This window comes from Platalea leucorodia (assembly GCF_965183815.1).
Source record: "Platalea leucorodia genome assembly, chromosome: 2".
Classification (NCBI taxonomy): domain Eukaryota; kingdom Metazoa; phylum Chordata; class Aves; order Pelecaniformes; family Threskiornithidae; genus Platalea; species Platalea leucorodia.
Genome location: NC_138824.1, coordinates 29,829,150 through 29,851,435, shown reverse-complemented (window position 1 = coordinate 29,851,435; position 22,286 = coordinate 29,829,150). Strand labels below are relative to the sequence as shown.

General features: G+C 37.7%; 1 protein-coding gene across 6 annotated transcripts in view; it reads left to right on the top strand.

Moving 5' to 3' along the window:
- The window catches only part of RNASEH2B (ribonuclease H2 subunit B), a 43,948-nt gene extending 23,223 nt beyond the window's left edge, over positions 1–20,725 (top strand). For 3 of the 6 annotated variants that reach the window (XM_082303933.1, XM_082303932.1, XM_082303934.1), the window contains 6 exons: positions 3,596–3,660; positions 4,866–4,971; positions 8,012–8,090; positions 9,043–9,085; positions 13,783–13,863; positions 15,802–16,500. In XM_082303933.1, the coding sequence (XP_082160059.1) occupies positions 3,596–3,660; positions 4,866–4,971; positions 8,012–8,090; positions 9,043–9,085; positions 13,783–13,863; positions 15,802–15,909 (482 nt within the window). In that variant the 3' untranslated portion in view covers positions 15,910–16,500. Of the gene's footprint in view, positions 1–3,595; positions 3,661–4,865; positions 4,972–8,011; positions 8,091–9,042; positions 9,086–13,045; positions 13,337–13,782; positions 13,864–15,801; positions 16,501–19,658 lie in introns of those variants that run through there. The other 3 variants (XM_082303935.1, XM_082303937.1, XM_082303936.1) reach the window with 3 other exon arrangements.
- The last annotated feature ends 1,561 nt before the right edge of the window (positions 20,726–22,286 follow it).

Below are 22,286 nucleotides of genomic sequence, written 5' to 3'. Positions count from 1 at the left end.
CTTCTCTGCACCCATCTGAGAAGGTGAAAAATCATGCCAGATCCTCTTGGCTGTCAAACTAAGAAGTCCATATAGGAATGTAGGACAAGATCTGGATTATTTTTCTGAAGAGGCACTTCCTCCAAACAACAGTGCTGCCTTTGGGCAGTATTTATGTTCCCTTCTTAACAGCAAAATAAAAATTAAAAAAAATAAAGTATTTGCTATAGACAGGGTCTTATATCTTGGTCTAACCTCTGTATCCATTCGGAAATTGTATTTGCAGTCGTTATCCATCAGAGCATCCTCTGATAAACTGTATTCTGTTAGACAGAAGTGAAGATGCTTTACTGCTTGTATTTTTGCATTGATGTTTTTAATAATGTATTACGTACATCTATAAGTTTGTGTCATTTTGCCAACAAATTATATTAACTGTTATAGAAGTTATGTTCATTTCCTGGTTTTCGTTTTGAAATGTAAGGTAAAAAAATTGCTTTTGTTATTAAAGCCGTACACACATGCACACAGCAGCTGTCTGTGGTGTTCTTGGATGTCCCTAGGCACGTACCTGCATGTACCTGCTGCTGCTTTTCCTGTTCAGGTTTGGGTTGGGTCGGAAATAACAGTGGGGCTTGTTCTTAGGATTTCTTTCTTTTTTTAGAACACCAAACATCTTGTTATGCAACAAACACGTTGGCACTTGCTTGCCTGTCATGCACAGGTCACCTTTCTGTTCAATCCACTTCTATGTGTTTCATATTCTTACGTCTTTTATTGCCTGTAAAAAATACCAGTATTATGACTAAGGTACTCTTTTCTAGCTCTTAAGACCTGTTGTCCACTTTGTGGCCTTTCTCGTTTAAGGAGTAGGGCTTTAGGGCAAGAAGTATCTGTTGCATTGAGTCTTCTGCAGCTCTGATCTGTTTGGCAGAACCTAACAACATAATTATTTCACTCTTAATTTAATCTTAAGGCATTTAACATGTGTCTAGCAAATTCTTACCCTAGAGCGCTCACAGTTTACACTTACTGAATTAGCAGAAAGTCCACCTTCCCTGGCCTCAGTGTTGAAGGGCACTGAAAATTCATTTTGCTGGATTAAATTCCTGGTTACCTGGTTTAGTAGTTGGGAAAGGATGTGTTACAGCTCAGTAAATCTGGATGAGGCAGGTTGGTTGATAATAAATTCAAACATCGGATAGAAAGTACAATAGAGGAGGTTTAAGAAAGGGTTATGAATTCCAGTTCTAGAGTGTTACTCTCTGTTTCATTTTGCAAGGCAAAAACTGCACTGTGATCTTGTCTGATGTGATTAACATGAAGAGCCAAGAAAACTTACCTGATTAGAATAACTAAGTAATATTGCCAAGCTTGTATTCCCAGAAGGTAGGAAAAAAGGGGCCATATGAGTTTCAGAGTTATGGAAAACACTGAGAAAATGGATGTTAAAATGTGCTTTAGGCAGTTTGCTCAACAATACATCAGGGAAACTTCCAAGTCTACATAGCGATTACCCGATCGCTGAACATATTATTTAATTGTAGAACCACTTATATTCCATCTGTATTTCTCAAACCCAATCTTTCCAGATGTCTCAGACCAGTTTTATAGGCACCAGACACATTAGGGAACAAAAGGCTTTCCAATATATACTCATATTATCAAACATAGTCGCTAACTCTCACCAATATCAAATGTGCATCACATGTTAAATCCACGTTCCAATATTGAATCCTTTTGTCAGCAGTTTGTGACTTTCATAACTCACTTTAATTCTTCAGAGGTCTCAAATATTGTCAGTTTCTAGAGTTTAATAGTCGAAACTGTCAAGCGCACAAAATATTTTCAAACAAAGTGATCTCTGAAGGGTTCAGTGTAATTATTTTTCACATGTTTTAATGAAAATGGCTTCACAGTTCTACGTTTCCTTTCCCTAACTGAGTCACTCTGAATCATGCTGTTGTGGGGGAGTTTGCCTGGGAATCCGGACTAGAATTACTTTTCAGCATGGGTTCGGGGCTGGTGGCCGGAGGATGTCCCTTCCTCGAACTTTCTTAGATAAGAGAGGAATCCACGAATCGTACTCGCTGTCCTTGGACCCAAACCATGTCAGCTCTTTAAGAAGCAGGTTCAAGTATCTAGAGCGTCTCCCCCATTTTCTGCTTCTTTTCTTTCATAGCCATTTAGAAGCTTCTGAGTCCTGAAGGCTGCAGCCAGCAATGTCACAGTTAATTACTTTACCTGCAACTCATCAACTTCATGAAGCAAAGTGTATATTAGTGGTTTTTTTTCCTTTTTGCTCTGATGAATTTTTGCATTTGACTTTTCTACAACTGTTGAGATAGATTTAAACTTTATCTTGTAAACAGCTTTCCTCGACCTCTCCATACCCCCTACCATGCATACGCAAAGAGCACATAATAGTTAGCTATTTGTATGCAATTTGAAAGAGCCAAGATAAACCCCAAAGAAGGAAATGCTGAAGGAATCATAAATAATATGTTGTTGTTTGCAAGGGGAGAAGGAAACTCCATGAACTGAGTGTTGGAATACGGTACTGGATCAGTAAATGACATGAAACAGATGTAGATATTTATGGGAATGGTATACAGGAGATTAAAACTTATTGAAATACCTGTTAAAGACTGAAACACAGTGGGCCCTAAAATCTCCTGTGAAATCTTATTAGGCATTTCATTCAATTTCCAAAATGTAGCTTTCTGTGAATTAATACTGAATTTTTATACTGAAATTTCCATGAGGCTTTGTAATTTTCTCTCTCCTTTGCCTCAGCGTTCTGAACTTACATACTTCCAGATAACCAATCACATGTGAATAGCAAGTGTTCATGATACCCTAGTTATCACAGGGGAAACACTTTCTGAAATTCTTATATCATTGAGTTAATTTATATTGCTCAATAAATCATAAATGAGTCATGTACTTCCTCCTACAAGGAATGTGTTTCACTGTTTTGGATTCTGTATTTTCTTTTGATGCTATATTTGACGCTATGTGAAAGGGGGATAGAAGTACAACTTTTGCTTTAGTTACCCTGTGAAGTGAGAGGGGAGAACTGGGAGAACTGATAGGAAAAAGGTCTATTGAAAGGATGGATGGTTTGTCTTCACTAACCAACTCTCTGTCCTGGCCCCTTACTAGGTGCTGGAATTCAATAAGTAAAGATTTAAGATACTATGTTTGAAAAAAGCCCAAACAGTCATGGAAACAGCATTTTGTGTTGTGAACCATGTAGTTAAAATTACCAGTCTGGTGACACAGGGCAGTGAAGGTTTGGCAAACTACAAGGGCTTGAGAGGAGTCTTAGTGAATTCAGGCAGCCCACAATTACACATAAATAAATAAAATATGTGCTTTGCTGGATTAGGGCCTAATTAAAGAATTGTCAAGTTGTTCAGACTTGTGCATATCAGCTTAGTCTGTTTATTTTTCCACATTTTCAATATTTTTGAAACTTATTGCCCTGATATCAAACATGTGCAAGCCGCAAATTAACTTTCATGCTGTATCTCCAACATAAAAGATTTTAACTGTCTTGAAAATGCAATCCAAGCCAGTCATGACTTTCTTCCTCTTACTTGTTTTTTCTCAGAGATTGGCAGTCAGAAGTTCTACAAATACAGCCAAGAGAAGACACTGAAGTGGCTAAAGAAAAAGGTATTGTGTTTCTCTTTTGCTTTCAAAATTGCTTTATGTTTAAAATGAAAATACTTATTAGCTTGTCCGTATCTGCATTTGAGCCACGTGGCGTGTCTCAGTTCAAGATACGTGTCCTGTCCAAGAAGACACCACAGTAAAGTTGTTGCACTTGGGAATGTGATGAGGTATTAGAGAAATGACAAGTTTGTTATGTTTCTCTTTCTGATGGGGCTGGCATGAGAGGGGTTCGTGGAGTGTGGGGAGGCAGAAGAAGAAGCTGCAGTTCAGCTGATTGCTGTGTTCTGTAGGCTTGCATAAGGTGAGGGGTTTGTCTTTTGCTTTGTCCACTTCACAGATGGGCTAGAGGAGAGCTTTGAGTGTTGCAATTTTTAAAGTCTGCCATGCTTTAAAGCTGGACAGAAATGCCTTGGTTTTGTGCTACAAGTGGGTTTCCTCGTGAAGTTTTGGCAGTGTCTCTCAGAATGGTCCTGGGTATGGTTGTTGCTATACTGATCCAATCACGCTGTTCAAGAGGTTTGTACAGTATGCAGAAAATAAACTAGTGTTATAGCTAAGCTTGATGTGGTCTGTGTTTTGGTATAAAGAAGGTGAATCTTATTTTACACACGCACATGTGCCGCTACTATGTATCACGTGATACAAGAAAGCCTTGTCATTTAAATTAGTCAATGCAAGCAGAAAATCTGGTCTGCTTGCTGCAATGATGAGCCATGGGGATATCTATTTTGCAATGAATACCTGAATATTTACATTTGAACAGGTACTTGTTTGTGTTGTTGAAAATATCTTCTGCCAGTTACCTCTCTGTTAGATCCATTATAGCAGTGCCTTGTGAAGTCCTTAATCTTTGATTTCCATCAGGACCACCTTTGCAATCCAGCTGAGCTCAGGCATTCTCTGTTCTCTGAGCAGGTGTATTTCTCACCTGTATAATCATGGCTGTTGCATCTGAGTAGCTCAGCTCATCTTAGGGTGCTGCTAAACTGGTGCTGTGTTGCCAAGGCAACATGTTCAAAGACATGCTAGTTTCTTTGGGTTTTTTGAGCTCGTATGCTAGTCATTACAAATGTATATTAAATTTCACCACAGTCCATAACTTGAGTGTTTTATATGCTTGAAACAAAATTACAAGAGCTTTGTCACTGCATTAACATGTGCATAACAGCACTGATACAGACATTTCATTCTGTGGTTTCCTATAGGTCAATCAAACAGTGAAAGCACTTAAAAGCAACAATATATGTGTAGGTGAAAGGGTACATGCAGCTACATTTGTCAGCGCTAAACAGATCACAGATACTAAAGAAGGTAAGAAAACTAAACATTGTGATGAATTCCATTTTTGTGAAATCGCATACGTGGAGATAAAACACATTATTAGAATTTAAAATGTATTGAAATTGGCCTTTGCAGTAAATTTATTCCCTGTACAGAGAATTCCATGTGTGTTGTGACTGTGTGCCTTGACTTTTCCAAGTTCTTTGGTATCTTCATTGGATGACATTGTAACTAACAGTAGGTCTCAGCTGGGGTTCTTTTAGCTTCTCCTTAGTTCAAGGAGAAGATGTTCTCAGTGAAATAAATGCTGAAGTGCTTTGCTGAACTGAGACTGTCTTGGACAATAGGACACAGGCTTGTAATATATAGGAGTATCCACCCAATAAGTGTGTCTGTGTTAAACCAGAGTTCTTTTTTATTGTTATTTTTATTAGCATTCAAATGCTCTTCATGGAATTCTCCAAAAAGGGAAGAGATCTTAGGAAGTCAGAGTCACAGAGTAAAAGCTCCTCATCCAAACATGTCTTTATGTGACAAATGGATAGAATATACAAGTGTGTGCTTATTAAGGGCAAAAACTTTAATAATATGTGTATTAAATTGCCCTGAAATTGACAATCCTGGTACCAAAAAGTCTGGAGTGATCCTATTTGCTTCTAGTCACCTTTTCCCTGGGGAGGGCAATGTCCTGAATGTTACTGGGATATGAAGTTGTATAGAGAAACCTGAAAATGGACTTGGAATACATTCTTTAGGTGTTAATGAAAATTAAGAAAAGTTTCAAATAAGACGAACAAAAGCAAATTGTTTCTTATTACAAACACATTCAGAAGCCTGCATGCTGTTGAAAAATAAGGAGAAACAAAGCAACTTGCTGACCAAGTGGAAAATGAGTTACCAAGTAATGATATCAAAGGAAACAACATAAATGAGATTTAAGAGGCAACTAGACAGTTTTATAGAACAGAGATTGTAATACATGGTTTTTAAAAAGAGGCAAAGCTGCAAAACTTGTAAGTGACTTTAACTTTACAGTAGCTTTTCATCCTTTTCCCCACCCCCATTTTTTTAAAGAAAGGGAAAATTGTCCTGACAGCAACCATCTTGGCTATGCTTAAATACTTTATATCTGAAATTTGTAATGAAATAGCTCATCTGCAGTGTTTTTTCCACTTTCCTTCTTACTTATAGTAACATGGATATAATAGTCTTTTAAAAAGCCTTTTTTAGACTTAAAAGAGCAGCATTGAAATAGGGAATATTGGGGGTTATAAGTGGGTAAGTTTTGGAGGCAGTCCCACTGTATGCAGCAAGGTGAATGACAGGAAATCAAATGGACCTTAGTCAACACTTATTTTTAATAAGACTAATTTTCTTGTCTGATCCTTTCACTGCCATGACAGTGCAATTTATTTCTGTAGAGAATTGCTTTCGTAGGGGTATTATGAAATTTCAGTACCTTATAAATAGATGGGTATATGTAGTTAGCATCTACAGATGTTGTAGGGCAAAAATCTGGGTGGATATGATGAGTGCAAATGGGGAAGGAGGGGAGGTTTAACGTGTGAGACCTGAGTACTTCATTCAGAAGACAAAGAAGGGAGATGCGCAAGTATTCCTGATGTTTGGCAGGAAGTTAATAACAAAGCAAGGCTAGGGTGAGAACACAGACTCCCTAGAAGGCAAACAGTGGTATTTTAAAATTGGTAAAGGAAGTCAGTGAAGATTGCTTCAAGGCAGAAATGCAGAATGGATTTTGTATTTAGTACAAAATAATGGCAGTTGACTTGGACTCACCATTGAGTATCATAATGCAAAGAGTGAAATGATGGGAATATTTTTCTTAAGCGATAAATTGGACATATTAAGTGTTGAGGTGAAATTGTCTTGGATTGGAATTATTTCTTCTTCTCTCCTGACCCTAAAGTGGGCTTAGGGAGTGACAAATCCTTGATGAATCTAGGCAGTGGAGGAAGGAGAAGTGCAGATAGGAGATGCTAAGAATTTGATGTCAGTATAGTTGAAATGTGTATGCTGGTGTCAGTTTGTTAATGCTTTCTGCTTCAATGCCAGTTTGCATTGGGCTTTTTAGATTAAAAAAAAAAAAAAAAAAAAAAGAGGAAACTATCTCTAGTACAGAAGAAATAGTTCTTTACCACCCTGAGACTAGTTTACCATGTGCTTGTGAACTCTCAAAGTGTGTAGGCATGTGAACAGATAGAGCTGGCCTGTTGCAGATGGAATTCAGAGGTGAGATTTTAGCTTAATGTCTGTCTGGCAAATGCTTCCTGTGCATGGGTGCAGTTACTCCCTAGCAACCCCAACACAGCAAGTTTAAAAGGTTCGGCCCATGATCAGTAAGTGCTTGTGTAGAATGTGATGGGAAAGGATCTGGTTTAGGACTTCATGTTATAAAAGAGTCACTTTTTTTTTCCCGGTCTCTCAGAAAAACATTTATAGCAGGAGTGCCCTGTACTGAAAACAGCTTCTAGTAGTTCATATTTCCACAGATGATTATCCCGTCTTGCCAGTGATGTTTAGATAGGCCTTGGCATTTTCCGTAAAGTACTGAAATTAAGTACAAGACTTTGAAATAGCCTCATTGTCTCATCTAATTGTTTTCAGTTGAAGCCAGAAAATGTACTTTAGTACTGAAGCCCTTGCCAAATAATTGTAAGATCCAGATGCTTTAAAATTAATGATTGTGTGTTCTGTTGAGTCAGCTTTTTACTTTTGCAGGTTTTTAAAATTTAATTTCTTCAGAAAAATACATGATATCTAGTATTCTCAGAAAGTGAACAGCTTTTGTAAAGTACATACAGCAGATATTAATAACATGTGCTGACAAAGTGAGTGTAGTAAGTCTTTACTTTTTAAATAAACCTAAAAGTGTCATATAACATAAACTACTCAACACAGAGAACCATCACAGTGTATCCATTAGAAGTCTCTTACTATTAATTCAACCTTATGATTTATGGTAGCGCATGCAACATGGCTAAGGCAACGTGACTATATAACGTGGATGTTCTTTTTCTTCTCCTTCGCACTCCCTGCCCTGTTCCTGAAGACTATGTCCGGTATGCCCATGGGCTAATATCAGAATATATTCCTCAAGATCTGAGTAAGGACTTGTTAAAATACTTAGGGTAAGTATTGTTCCAGCTAGCTGCTAGTTTTATATGGCATGCATTAATGTCCTTTTGGTCATTTATATTGAATACTGAGATTTGTTCATCAAGGTTGCAGTGAATGATGCAATGAGATTATATTTGCCACACTTTAAATATGATTTTTTCAAATGTAGATTATGCCTTTCCATTGTTCCTGTGATGCTAAGGACCACGGGCTGGAGGAAAGGTGTAATATATGTGTCTGATAATGTCTGTCATCACAGCTGCATCATGAAACCCTGAACCATGTATCCCATTTTAAAGCAAGGCGGGGAAGGAAATCCAAAGAGTTAAAGCAGTTTGTCCAGAATTATCAAGCATGAGCAGCAGAGCCAGGAGTAGAATCCTCATCCCCTCTCCTCTTTCCTTTTCCCTACTCACTCAGTGCTGCTGGGGTTTGACTTCACATATCTAACCTGTGTTAGTTTATATTTAAATCTGGAAGGTGAGCCAGCATCCTCATCCTGGTGTTCCCTGCCAGCAGCATACTTTGCTTGAAGCATCACTGGGACCCTGCACCTGCCCCTCTCTTCAGTTCTGTTCAAAGGGTTCTGTTATGGTGGCCTGTGGAAAAATGTGCAATTTTCAGCTTGAAGTCCCGTAGCTTAACAGTTTCATTGAATAGATGGTATGTGCTTTATAACATCGTCTTACTAATAGCCAAGGATTTCAAAAGTAAGGTGGAGTTCTCCTGTTTTGATTGCCAGATCTAAGAACTTTTAAAAGACCCCATGTTTCTGTACGGTGCCGGGCTCTGTTTTAGTTATCTAAGACAGAAATACAAAGTCCATGAGCTGCTTTTTTTGTAAATGCATGCCATGTGTGAGCAGCTGATAACGAAAGCAGCCTTTGTGGGGAAGGAATTATAAGCTTTAGGTTGTGCAATCCAGCTGTCTTAATTTATAACTTAAAATCTTTTGTTCTACAGGCTCCCAGAACTTAAAAGCCCAGCACTAGAGCCACCATTGAAGGTAGGAGAACATTAAGATATTCACAGATACATTGTGTTGTAAGCTAATTTCTCTGAATTATTATTAAAACTAGACTAGGCCGAGCACTGGGTACAGTGCAATAAGTAAGTTGGCCTTGTGAAAGGCATCTGAAATAACGCAAGAAATTTACCAGGTACTTCATATTTTTTAGTAAGGAATATTTGGTTGCTTTTCCTGTTTAAAAAAGGGGAGGGAAAGAGAGAGACATATTTTATGTTTTTGGTCAGCAGTCTTTTCATACGTGTTTTGCTTATTTAGTTTTATTGAGGTTGATGGGACAATATGACCTCATAGGTTTTCTTTCCTATGTAATTTATGAGGACCCTGAAAGGGACCTCCTGGGTCATGGATTCCCAGACAACCATGTTGGATAATCTCTCATACACTGACCATTCTTCACTGTAAGTCTCATTAGGATTTTTTATTTCCATTACTTCTCTTGGAAGACTGTTCTATAACCTCATTCCTCTGATGCTCAGAAACCTTCCTGTAAATTCCACCTTGAATTTATTCATGGCCAATTTATTCCCCTGCACTTTTGTGCTAACATTATCATTGTTTTTTTTAATTGAAATGGCTCTTTTCCCTCCCTAACATTAGTTCTCTCAATGTGTAAAGGGAAAACATATATCCTTTCTGTTTTCATTTTGTGAAGCCAAAGTTGGTTGTGTAAGATGGGTTCTCTGTTCCCTCATCATTGCAGGAACATTTCTTTACACCTATTTGAAGATGAATTCAATTGTTTCAAAGCAGGTGACCAGAATCATATGTAATTATTAATGATAAAACTTTTATTGGTACAATATGATGGCATTCTTCCCTTCTTGTCTTAACTGGAAGTACTTTATCTCATCACATCTTAGAATCCCATTTGCCTCTATTACTGTGTGATGTACCAGATAGCTCACAGTCATGCCATGAACAGTTAAGACGCACAGTTGTTTTTTCTTCTCCAGGGCAATCTTTAGTTGATCAGCATTCAGATTTACAAGAAATTCATGCGGTTCGCTGCTGTGTACATGACCTTGTACTTCTGTACGTTTCATCCGTTTTTAATGGTTACAGTCTTGAAGGTTCTCTGGCTTTTCCTTCATAGTGTTAAAAGCTCTTTAGGTATTCATAATGCTACTCAGTGGTGTACATTCAGCAAATGTTAGCATGCTGTTATCTTTAATTAACAATTAATGAACATTTTGAATAGTTATTGTTCATGGCACTCCGCTAGTAATCTCCATCTGATCCAATGACATCCCTTCCTGCATTATTCGCCTTTTGTTTCCCTTTTACCCAGTTTCTTACCTGCCTTAAAATTCTTATGCAGTCTTTGTTTTCTGTAATTTCAGTTGCTTAAGTGGCACCATGTCAAGTCCTCTGGCAATCCTTCACATTTTCTGTCACCAGAAAATGTGTTATCTTTGAGAAAAAAAGATAAGTCAGTAGGCATTACCTATGTTTAGTTTTTATTTCCTCTATATCTTTAATTATTCTTTTTTCTTTCACTTTTTCTCCCCCCTCCATTCTGCTGAGGCCTACTATCACTTTTTCCTCCTCTTTACATATAGATTGGTGTTTGGCTATTCTGCAGCTATATGGTCCCTACCTGATAGAACAGTTGCCAGGTTTTGCCTCTGGACTTTTGATTTCTGAGGCAGTTTCCCGACAGTGTCAGCATATTGAGTTTTACTTCTGTCTTGAATAGAGCGATTTCTGTTTTCTGCCCCTGTGTTTAACCTCTTCATCTTTATTGAAAACAATTTACTGAGGCAAAGGTTTTATTCCATTTTGGGGCTACACATAGATTAGCTTTAATATCTATCCTATCCTTACTGTATAGCAGCTTCACTTTTTCTTTTTTGATTCCCTTTTTGCCTCTGTGGCTAAACAACTTTCTACTATTTGTTTTAATTTCCTTTCCAAGGTCTAACTCAGCTTGACTTTTCTGCAGTTCTCACTTTATCCCAGTATTACCTGACCCCTAAAACAAATCTTTTTTTTTTTTTTTTTGGCAGTCTTGTTTTCCCTGTTCATTGTAGAATTCTGCTTACTCCTAGTATCTTTTTTTTTGAGGGGGGGAATATGTGTGCATCTGTGTGAGCAAGGGGGAGCATTCATGTGGTTTAATCTGAGAAGCTCTTTCCTTCAAGATTTTTCACCTCGTTTGAAGTAAAAGATCCAAAATAACTTCTTCCGTCTTTTTCTTTTACATTCCAAGTGTCCTCCTCACACATCAAGTCCATTTGCTTTGGCTTAGAGAAGTAAGGCATATGGTTTGCAAAGGTTGCCACTCTAAAATCAAGAACCCCACTTGTGATTATCCTTTCCATTTAATTTAAACTGAGGCATCCTATGTCTACTGAAACTAGGTTACTTACTACACCGACCTTTCCTGCAATGCCCCTGCTACTTAGCAAAAAAAAGTCTAAAATAACCTCATTTCTGGCTGGTTCAGTGACTGTTCTGTTAAGCAGTATGTCAGCTAGCACATGCAGGAATAATTGGGCCCTACTGTTATTAATAGCATTTGTTCTCCAATGTATATCCATGGATATAAGTTATTTCCATGTGGTTGGACAGTTGTTCTGGCTGCACAGTTACTTGGCCCTTTGATTCAGTTAAGAATTATCTTTATGCATTGTAAGAAATATTAAACACACATCAGGAGCCAACTGATATTCATTAGCCATATAAGCATGTTACAACAACTATATTAAACTACATGTGATGTACATTACATATTATGTACGAATAGCTTTTATACCATTGGGATAGTTCTGAGAATCTATTTTTAAAAATAGTTTTATTTCAGCAGTTTGGTTACAGAGGAAATGAGGCTTAGAACTGTTCAGTTGTTGGGCAGTGAAATCTTGCTGAGGATCTGATTAGTTTCCAGAGCACTGACCAGGGTGTGTACAATGCTTCTGTGTTTAAGTCTTTGCAACTTCAGAGATTAAAATACTGCTTTATTTCACAATCGCAGAGGAGCAAGGCAGGCTTGTACACTGGAACCTGTAGTCTCCTTCAGACCATTTTTATTCACTTGCATTGACATTTCTCTTCATGAGGGCAAGGTGTATTGACAGACATAGTATAGGATTATTGCAAATAAAGAAGAGTCTAACGTATTTCCTATTATGGTAAAGTAATTGCATGTTTAGGAATGATGTTAAAATAATTTCTGAAGGGAGGAAAGATTTAGAAACTTAAGTGGTTAAGAGAAAAGCTACGACAGATTCTCTCTCTTGTAGTACAAGAGTAAACTGGGTACAGTCTGGACTCTGTGGTTTAATGATTAAATCAAAATTACATGTTCTTTGTATTAATTGTAAGCCATTGATCTTGTGTTGTAATCGTCATACTGTCCAGTTTGTCAGCATAGGGAGTCTGGCCATTGGCAGATGATGACAGACATCTCCAGAGAATATGTAGGCTCTGCTACAACTAAACAGCAAATGTTTTGCTGAAGTGCAAACATTTTGTTGTAAGTTTTAAAAACTTGTTTATCAGATTCCAAAAAGAGGAGAATAGTAATTATTCATTAGATTGTCATTTGAAAATGTAATCACAGCACAGTAAACAGCCTCCTAGAGAGGCTGATCCAGATCCCTTTGAAATCAAAAGAAAAGGCTGCTGTTGGATCTGGTTCTAAGAGCTGAGAAATCTAAGCTGCAGACCTGGCTTCTGTGCCAAAGAGAGAGAGGGAGGGAGAGAGAGAGATCACAAGCACCATAAACAAAATGAATAAAACAGGATCTTAAAATGTATGGTACCATCCAAGTTGCTTGCAAAATCACTCTCTTTGGCACAAAAACTAGGAAGGCCACAGTTTAGATTTCACAGGATATTAAGGACAGGGTAGTAATATCAGATATATAATAATAATAAAAATACAGTGTTGTAAAATACTATATACTTTTTTTTTCCCTTTTGGAAACATACCAGGAAGTTTTCACCTTTAAACTAAACACATGCTCACAGTTTATGGAAAGAAATATTCATTCTTACGGCCTGATCATGTGAAGTGCCGAGAACCATTCACTTCCATTTTTTCTGAATTTAGAAGGCACCCCGCACGTGCAGAGTCAAGCTTCCTAATATACTGTTGGATTCAAGCGATGAAGCAGTCAGCAGAACTATGTCAGTGTTTCACTGTTGCCAAACTGTAGAAACTAATTACTTCTAAAGGTTGTGCACAAACAGATAATAGACTAGAGATGATGATCCACGGGTGTTGGCAGATAGCAATAACACTGGAGTTGCTCCACAGTTCCATGAGACCATGGGGACCAGAGTCTAGGTTCCCTGGTTGTTAGACACTAACTTCCAACAGCTGCTCCGTAAAGGTTCTCTAAATAGACTCTGACACCAAAGTCACAATCATGGAAGTTAAAAACAGGATTCGAGTGATTTCTAGAAGTCATTCCTCAGAAGGCTAGGAAGAAGAAAATGCTTCCCATGACACTGAATGATCTCTTCTGGATACTGTAGAGATGGTATATATTCACATGTAAAGAAGACAATTACAGAGAGAGAAATCTTCCACTGTTACTGCAGATTCTTCAGTTGATTGCCAGTCCTATTTTGGTGCTATGGTTACATTATAAAACCAAAGCTTTAAACTTCCATGTGTGTACATCATAAGTGGTTGACAGAGCAACTTCCTCACTCTAACATTTCAGAAAAGGAAATTATCAGATGTCCCTGTGGAAGCAGAAGAAGACTATACTAAGTTTAACAGCAGCAATCTGAAAACCAAAAAGGTAAGCAAGCCTTGCATTTATGCATGTTTTGCTAAAGCATAGTTTAATATCCAACATTAGCCAGAGTGCCTATTTTTCTCTTCCAAAACACATGAGAAAAAAAAATACAAAATGGCAGATGTCTGTAGTTATGTCTTCTTGAACTTTTCATTCAGGTTTAATTTGACTTTGACAGTCTTGATGTCCCATTCTGAACTCTTCTATACTGTTACTGTTTGTATTTTATCAGTGAACATTCCAGTGAACCTCACAGACTTTGACATGTGTTAAGGTGCTCAGCTAATGTTTGCAAAGCTCTTTGAGATCTTTAGATGAGAAATCCTATGGCTTAGTGATAGCAACTGTTAAATTACAGTTATTGGAAAAAGAAACAAAGATGGTGGCATTCACTTAAATTCCAAGGGATGCTAAGACAGGCTTTATTTTTACCTAGAAATATTGCTTGTGCACTTACTTATGTCAACTTAATGAAGTTAAATCAACACAGAACTTGCTGATTGCCAGTTCCAACGCAAGTTTGGAGGCCAATTCAAATCTGAGTCCAGTGGTGCCTGCCACTGTACTATTCCTAGGAGAGCAACAGAGATGTGAAAAGAAATAAATTCTGTCTGTGTGTGCCAAAGTTGTGAGGCTTGCACTGGCTTATTTCTCTGAACACTGAAAGAAAATGAATCCTTCTCCAGTCCACTGGGAACCAAAAAGGCCCTCTGTGCTGGTCTTGTGACCTTCAGACTAGTGCTGACTACTCTTTATCCCTTTGCAAAGAAAAGCAGCTGGTGACAGTTGCATTCCTTCCTCCCCCTAAAACTCCCAGAATTTTTTGTATTCAGGGCACATACTAGTTTTGAAGTAAGAAGAGGATTGCCCCCTAATTGAACGTGATAAATAGTTTAAAATACATGTTTCCCCCCTTCCCCCATTATGTACCTATAGCTTTTGAACTCAGCATAAAGATATAGACTGAGGAGAGAGAAATCATTTTAACATTAAATATGATTTACTTCTGAAATAATGAAGCACATTGATGAGAGAATCTGGGAAAGAAAAGATAGCTCTTGGACTCTGTACAGTATACTACTCTTTTTTAAATACTTTGGCAGTGTTTTTGTTTGTGTTGTAACACAGACGATCATACTGTTGTTTCATATCTTCATCCTATCCATAACCTTCTAGCTGATCTCAAGTGTTGTAATTGTGAAGTCCTGCAGGCTGAGGAGTATCATAAAGAAAGGTCAATGCAAAGTTTTCTTAATAGGGAAAACAGCTAGAGATTTAAAACATAACATTTTAAAATGTAAGAAAGAAAAGAGGTCAGCTCTATAAAATGTGGCTCATAAAATGTGTTTTAGGTGTAAAAGTCTGGGAAGTTGTCCCAGTGGCCTCGAAGTGCTTTGCAAGTGTTAGTTACCTTCTTCATTCTTAGTTCTTCCCTCTCTTTTCCCTTTATTTCACTGTGCATAGTCTTTGATAATAAATCAGTGTGAATTATTCATCATCTGTAATGCAAGGCTGTAATTCAGCCTGCTGACAGCATAATCATGAGTTTGAGTCGGAGGGTACAGTATGCATCTGTTCTATTGCATGCATTATTCCTCTTAATGTACACTCAGGGATTATCCCAAAGTAAACGTTTGAGTTGGGATACCTCATTCTGCAGAAAGGAAAGATGTTTCACCTCCTTGTCCTTGTAATTGATTCTCTGTCTTTGTCTGAGGCTAAGTAATTTGTGACAAGTATTTTTCTGTTTGAATAATCTCAAATTTGTTTGGTAAGGTTTTTCTCCTACAATTTAAAGCCTGCATAACATTAGCTTTACTGCTATGTACTAAAAAAGCAATTCAACTTCTTGCTTGACTTCTGTATTTAGGAGTTTGTAGCTTATACGCCCCTCCTACGGAGATGCTGCTTAACTTTTTCTGTTTATCATTTCACTAACAGGCAAACAGCAAGATGTCTGCAGCACAGAAGGCTCTAGCCAAAGTTGATAAGAGTGGAATGAAATCCATTTCTACTTTCTTCAGCTCCAAACCTAAAGCATCAAAATAAAGATTTGTTCTTGAAAGAGTTTTATACAGTGGTTATTTTTATGTTAAGCTAAAGATGTCTCCTGGGGTTTTTTGTTAGTATAGTATATGCAGGGCATGTCTGTGTACATAGTGGAGTGTGATGAAGAGATCTGTGAGCTAGTGTGGGGCAGAGCTGGTAAGTCTCAGTGGGGCAAGGCAGTACCATGCAGATATTCCAGCCTGGGTCAGGAAAACAGCCTCGCTGCACTGGCAGGGTCCTGTGAGCTGAGAAGCAAGGTTTAGCATGGTACCGTACTGGCGTGCTGCTGGTTCTAGAGCAAGCTCAGTCAAGCCCACCACAGAGTTTTCTCCGTTGCACTCCATTCTGGGCTGGAGACATGCCCTCCTTTGATGAGTTTTTAAGGAGAGTTTTTCGTTCTTAAGGAGCATTATTTTTTGAGACTTTCTGGAGGTTTTTACCCAGTATAACACCAGAGTAGGATGGCATCGTTAGATTTTTAAGTTGACCCAAATCTAAGTGCTGATGTAAGCGTTGCCATTGGTGGCAATTTATCGAGGCAAAGATAGTGTCTACATGGGGATTTTGGTTGTTTTGAATATGCTAGAAACAAATTGCAGTAAATGTCAATGCGCATGTAACGCAATAAAGTACTTTGTGTAACAAATTTGTGCTTGTTGTGTTTGCTGTACATTTCATGAAGATGAAATGCTCTACATTACATGAAGATTAGGCTTCAGGACATTTCTTAAGGGGTTTTGGTATTTTCCTGTGTATAAATTTTAATCCTTGAAGAATTACAACATCACTTTGGGCTTACATGATAAATCTCTTAACACATAGCAATATAGGGGTATTTTTATGTTCAGTTCCAAGGTCAATAGGTCTTTGCAAAAATAATTAGGGAAAGACTTATTTAAAGGCAAAACTGGGGCTTTTAAAGAAGCTTATTTGGAGTTGGATGCGTAATTCAAAAGCTTAATTATGAGTGTCTTGGATAAGGTTTAGTGTTACGAAGTTTTGCACAAGGTAGGACTGTTACTTAAAATGCGGTACTCACTCTTGGGTGTGTTCTTTCCTCATTACAGAGTATTCCTATGTGTTCAGAGGGATAGCTGTCTGCTATGTTGCAACTTCCCTGATTCGACGAATTGAAAAAGAGATGGAATCATTGGGATCATTTGTGTAGGTCTAGCCAGTTCTGCACGACACTAACTCATAGTTTCATCCACCAGCTGTTGCACTGAGCCATTGCTGTGGATCAACTACAATGTGTGTTTTAGAAAGACACTCTTAAAATACATCATACTTTGCTACTTCAGCTCAGTAGAGAATCTGCCTCTATCTCTTGGTAACGGGGAGTTTCAGAGAAACTAGGAGTTTCTTCATTTTTAGTAATTATGTCTTTTTTCCACTTCAGACTTACTTGCTGCCGTTTACAACCCATGGGTTACAGTGGCGTCTGTTAGGTTAAAGAGCTCTGTGGCATTCTCTTCCAACCAGAAATGAATGAGAAGCCTTGCTGTGTGTTGTGTGCAGTTTTGCAATTGTTGTTGGGGTTCGTATGCCTTTCAAACTAATGTTTTTTTCAAAGTTTCAGGCATTGTTTGTAAGTGGGGAAGTCAGTATGGTTGGAATTCCAGATAGAGGAAAATACTTGGAAATCTATGGAATTATTATCTTTGATTACAGAGAGATTTATTTAACAAATGTGGATGGTCTCCCAATAGTGTACAGTTAATGTTCCCAGTTCTAAAAATGTTTGTCTGAAGTGGATTATCTAGAACCAAAATCAAGTCCTTAGAAAAAAATGCTCTTCAGGCATTCTAAGGAGTCACTACTGTAGGGCTTCCTTATCTCTGAAAATCAGCCCGTAGTTCTAGTGTTTGAACGTAGGTTGAGAAGTGTGTGATGCAGAGCCTTTATTGATTTTTCAGTTGGAATCATTATCCCAAGCCATTTGGTGCGTATGTGACAATTTCTATATGCACCACCTTTAGAATTGCCATCTTGCTTTTTTCCTACCTTACTTGTCCAGGCTGTAAGTGAAGACCAGCCCTGTAGCAGCACGTATTGGTTTATCCAGTGGGTCCTTGCTATGATTGGAAAGAACTGGCATTTGGTGAGCCCGGAATGAGCAATTGCAGTCATGAACTGCAAGGGTTGGATTTTGAAAAACATTCAGCCTAGCCCAGCAGTTTATTTGATAGTCAAACCCCCCCAACTTCAGTAGGAGAAGGGATGCACCAGTGATGACAACTTTAGAAAACCACCACTCAAAGTGCAGGATAATGTTATGAAAAAAAAAAAAAAAAGAAAAAGAACAGGCACGTAGTGTCATGTCAATGGCAAAGTTTTGTGCAGTAAGCAACATCTTAGGGAGTATTTTGGTAAATGAGAGGGAAGGAATTATGTATCTATTAATGGAAAGCCAATTGCCAGCACTAGAAGATGTTGAGAAGGCAGACAAGCATGGGATGGACGTTTCAGTGGAAAACCAAGAGTGGGAGAGAGTTACATTAGAAACAGGAACTATGAGGTAGGACAGATACATGGTAGAAGCTCTTCTTCTGGATATTTAATTCTGCTAGTTTTAGGGGTTTGGTTTTAAATAGTTCAGAAGTTGTGTGAAATATATTTTGGAAATGCGTCATTTCATCGACTGAACAGTTCAAGAACCTCTCTTCTAAGAAAAAGTCCCAGTCACCAGAGGGTGAGAATTTAGGAGAGGAGGACAATTCTGATAGAGATGGGAGGCCTTTGTGGTGACTTCTGATCTGGGGTACTGATTTTTTTTTTCTTTCCCTGTACATGACTTTCACATCTGCTGCTGCGCTCAAGGACTAAGTCTAGAGTTCTTCCTCTGTGCATAGATGCGTTGTGCTTTAGTGTGTCACATCTCGACTTCAGCTGTCAGCTATGCCGTAACTTACAACAATAGTAATTTTATTAGTGACTGTGCTTTTGGTTGAGCAGGAATTAGTGCATGACAAAAAAATAAGCCCTTTCCAAAAGCCATTAGAGCTTTCACGTGAAAATAAAACCTTTTCCCTTTATGAAATACATTTAGTAACTTTGAAACTTCCTCAACATGTAGCTGTAACAAGTTATGAAGAGCAAGTGGTGCCAAATACATAAAACAATATTTCCTACCACAATGAGGATTTAAATATAGTTACTACGCCTGGCCAGCAGTAGCAGTAGGTCATTATGAAGTGCTGCTTTGCTATTTCTTCCTTGGTTAGCTTAGTATGAAACAATATGCCAGCACCATTATAGAAATGTGGTCTTACTTTCTTTCTTTTTGGCATTAACATGCCATTTCTACATGCTCCCGTAAATATCTGATGAGTTGTGATGCTTTTGTAGTTGTTGTTTTGGGATTAAGCAGCTCTTACGTTTCCACTTTTTTAGACTTGATGTTGCAAATGGATTGGCATCAGTGGGCATGGAAAACTTCATATGGAAATACCAGCAGTGACTTAGGGATATGTAAGGGTTGGACTTGCACACAGAGTTTTCAGTCTTAAGTAATAAACTTAGTTCTATTCATAGAAGTGACAATTGGTGATTTGAATATTTTCAGTGGAAAAGGTGGCATAGTTAGCAGAATTTGCATTCAGATCTGAAATTTAGAAGAGTTCAGTGATGCTTGTTTTCAGGTGTTCGGTTGCATCTGACTTGATGTTTTTTTAGAGGGAAACTACATGCATGGATGCTTATTTGAATAGATTAATGTTTATGACTAGGGTTTTCTCTTTCCTTTTTAGATGCCTGCGCAAAGACATGCAAAGAAGAAATGAAAGGAGCATAAGGAGACTCGCTAATATTATTTTAACTTGCCATAATCTCAAAGAAGCTTTTAAAGGCTTTTTTTACGCACTTTCTGAAAATAAATGCTTGAAGTTAGACATGCCCTGTTCCAAGAAAAAGCAAATCTCAGCAGATTAACATTGTTAAATACACGGTGTGTTAAACATACACTGCTTCAAATTTTATAGCTTATACACTATTGGTCTATCGGGCCCTTCCAGGAAAGCACTTATGAGCATGCCTAATGTTAAGCACATGAGCAGTGATCTCAAAGTCAGCAGTGTTGTTCGTGTGGATAAGTGCTTTGTTGGATCAGCGCCTAAAGTCCTGTTAGGTGCTGAGCATCCTGATCCATATCCAGCAAAGCACTTACGTCCATGCTTATCTTGAAGTGGAAGAGCCGGTCTAACTAATATTTGTGCATTAGTGTTCACCATAAAATCTCTCTTGGCATAATGACTCACATGCTTAAAATTAAGCACCTGCCTAAGTATTTTGCAAGGTCAGACCAACAGCATCCTTGAGCAAGTCTTAAATAATGATTTGATTTTGTATGAATTTTCTTTTTTTGTACTCATTTTTTAACAGAGTATATGATTTTAGTGGCCATAATTACAAGTTTTAGAAGCTGCATAGAAAAATAGGTTGTGTGCAATTTTCTCCTTCCTTTTTCAAAATCTAGCCAAATTCAGCAAGATGGTCTTTTTGGACTAGAAGCCCACTGTTCAGACTCAGAATCATCCAAAATAAAAAAAAAGTTAATGCTATTTTTTAGGACATTTACATGTTTTTAAATTATTTCACTGAGTTTTATTTAAATCATTTTGTCCAACCTGACCTTTTATCCAGAAGATGTCACCTAGCTCTGGTTGTGTGGACAGTCTGACTCGAAGTGCTAAAACTTGAGGTAGGATGTGTGTTCACAAGGGCAGATGGGGAAGTTGTATTTTGATTTTACTTCTTTTTTTTCCTAAGGGATTGAAACCTTAGAAACATGTATAAAATAATGTGTACGTTTTGTGTTGAGAACTAACCAAAAGCTATTTAATCCTCCAGGTAAAAAAAAAAGACCTGGTTATTTTTTTTCTTTTTAATCATGTAAGAGACACTTTCTGCGGAGTGAACTTCAACCAAAATGTCAACTTGAGTCTACATAAAACATGCAGAAAATGGATGCTAATGAGATCCTTAAGTGATCTGTGTCAGATGCAATCTGATGTTTTTAACTTAAATAGCTGTTTATCAAACTACCATTAATATCTAGCTCTTTGCTACAAAACTTTTTAAAAGTAATAATTGACAGGATTTTGAAAGTAATGAATGTGTACTTCTGTAAATTTTAGCTATGACCCCAGTTCGCAGACACCTACAGCAAATGGCCAAAATGTTCTGTAAAGCTTGAATATATTTGAAGCATTCTAGGTAAGAAGTAAAAAAATATTTTGCTTCCACTCTGGCAAATTCTGCCTAACTTCACGTCAAACGAGAGCACCAGGAAGAGTTTATTAGGACATTGCTGAAAACTAAATTCCAAGACAAAGAGGCAATAGCTTCTTCAACTTTCTTTTCAGCTGATTCTGATCAACTCTGTTTCAGAATATGAAAAACCTGAGCTGTTAACCATTTAGAAATCATGTGTGAAAGGAAATGTAATCTGAATGCTTCTTTTAGAAATCTGCACTGAATTCTTTTTGTTACTTCTATGCTTGTCTGGTTAAGCAATGTGCACTGTACCTTTTCAAGGAAAAAATATTTATTTTAACAGAGTTTTCTAGGCAGTACTGCAAGAATATTATATGGGTCCAAGATGAAATTTCTATTTTTCTAGCTTATATTAAAAAAATGCTTGATGTATGATTAAGATTATATATTTCAGTAAAGAGTGGTTCCATTTTTTTGTAAGATTTTACTTTTAACTCCTGTACAAGAAAGAAATAAATACCTTTGGAATAACTTTTTGATGATTACTTCATTAATTTCAGAGAAATACAAAGAAAAATGCAGTGCAGTCAGACTACTAATACTGCTCGCCTCCATGAGCTAGTCAGTAATCCTTAGACTGAGTTGAAGGAAATAATGAATCCTGAGATAGATATGAATCTAAAAGTTGATTAAGACAGATTCAGTGAAGCAATTAGGCTGTTCCTTGAGGACCTTGCTGTACAGATGTTCTAGTGAAAACTCATTTCAGTGTGCACTTAGTTGTTGGCCTAAGTACTCTGGCCATTTTGATTTTCATGAACGTGGTGGTGAATCTCTGAGTGATGGCAGGATGAGGAGAGTCGAGGTGAAGAGAATGATGTGATATTCATGTCATTTTTTACATATTTCATGTTCTTCGCCATCACATATTTAGTATACAGGTGCTCTGTCACAGACTTACACAGAACTGATAGACAATTCTTCTCCCTGGTTTTTGTAGCAGTCAGTTAATCGAACACAAGGGAAAAGCTGTTCCTCTGCCAAAGCATACTGGTATCACCATGAGGCTGTGCTAAGAGCTGACATTAGGCTTCAAGGCTGTTAGGAGAGTTATCGCCATTTCGTTTGTAAAATCCAGAGAACAAGGGGCAAAGCAAAGGTAG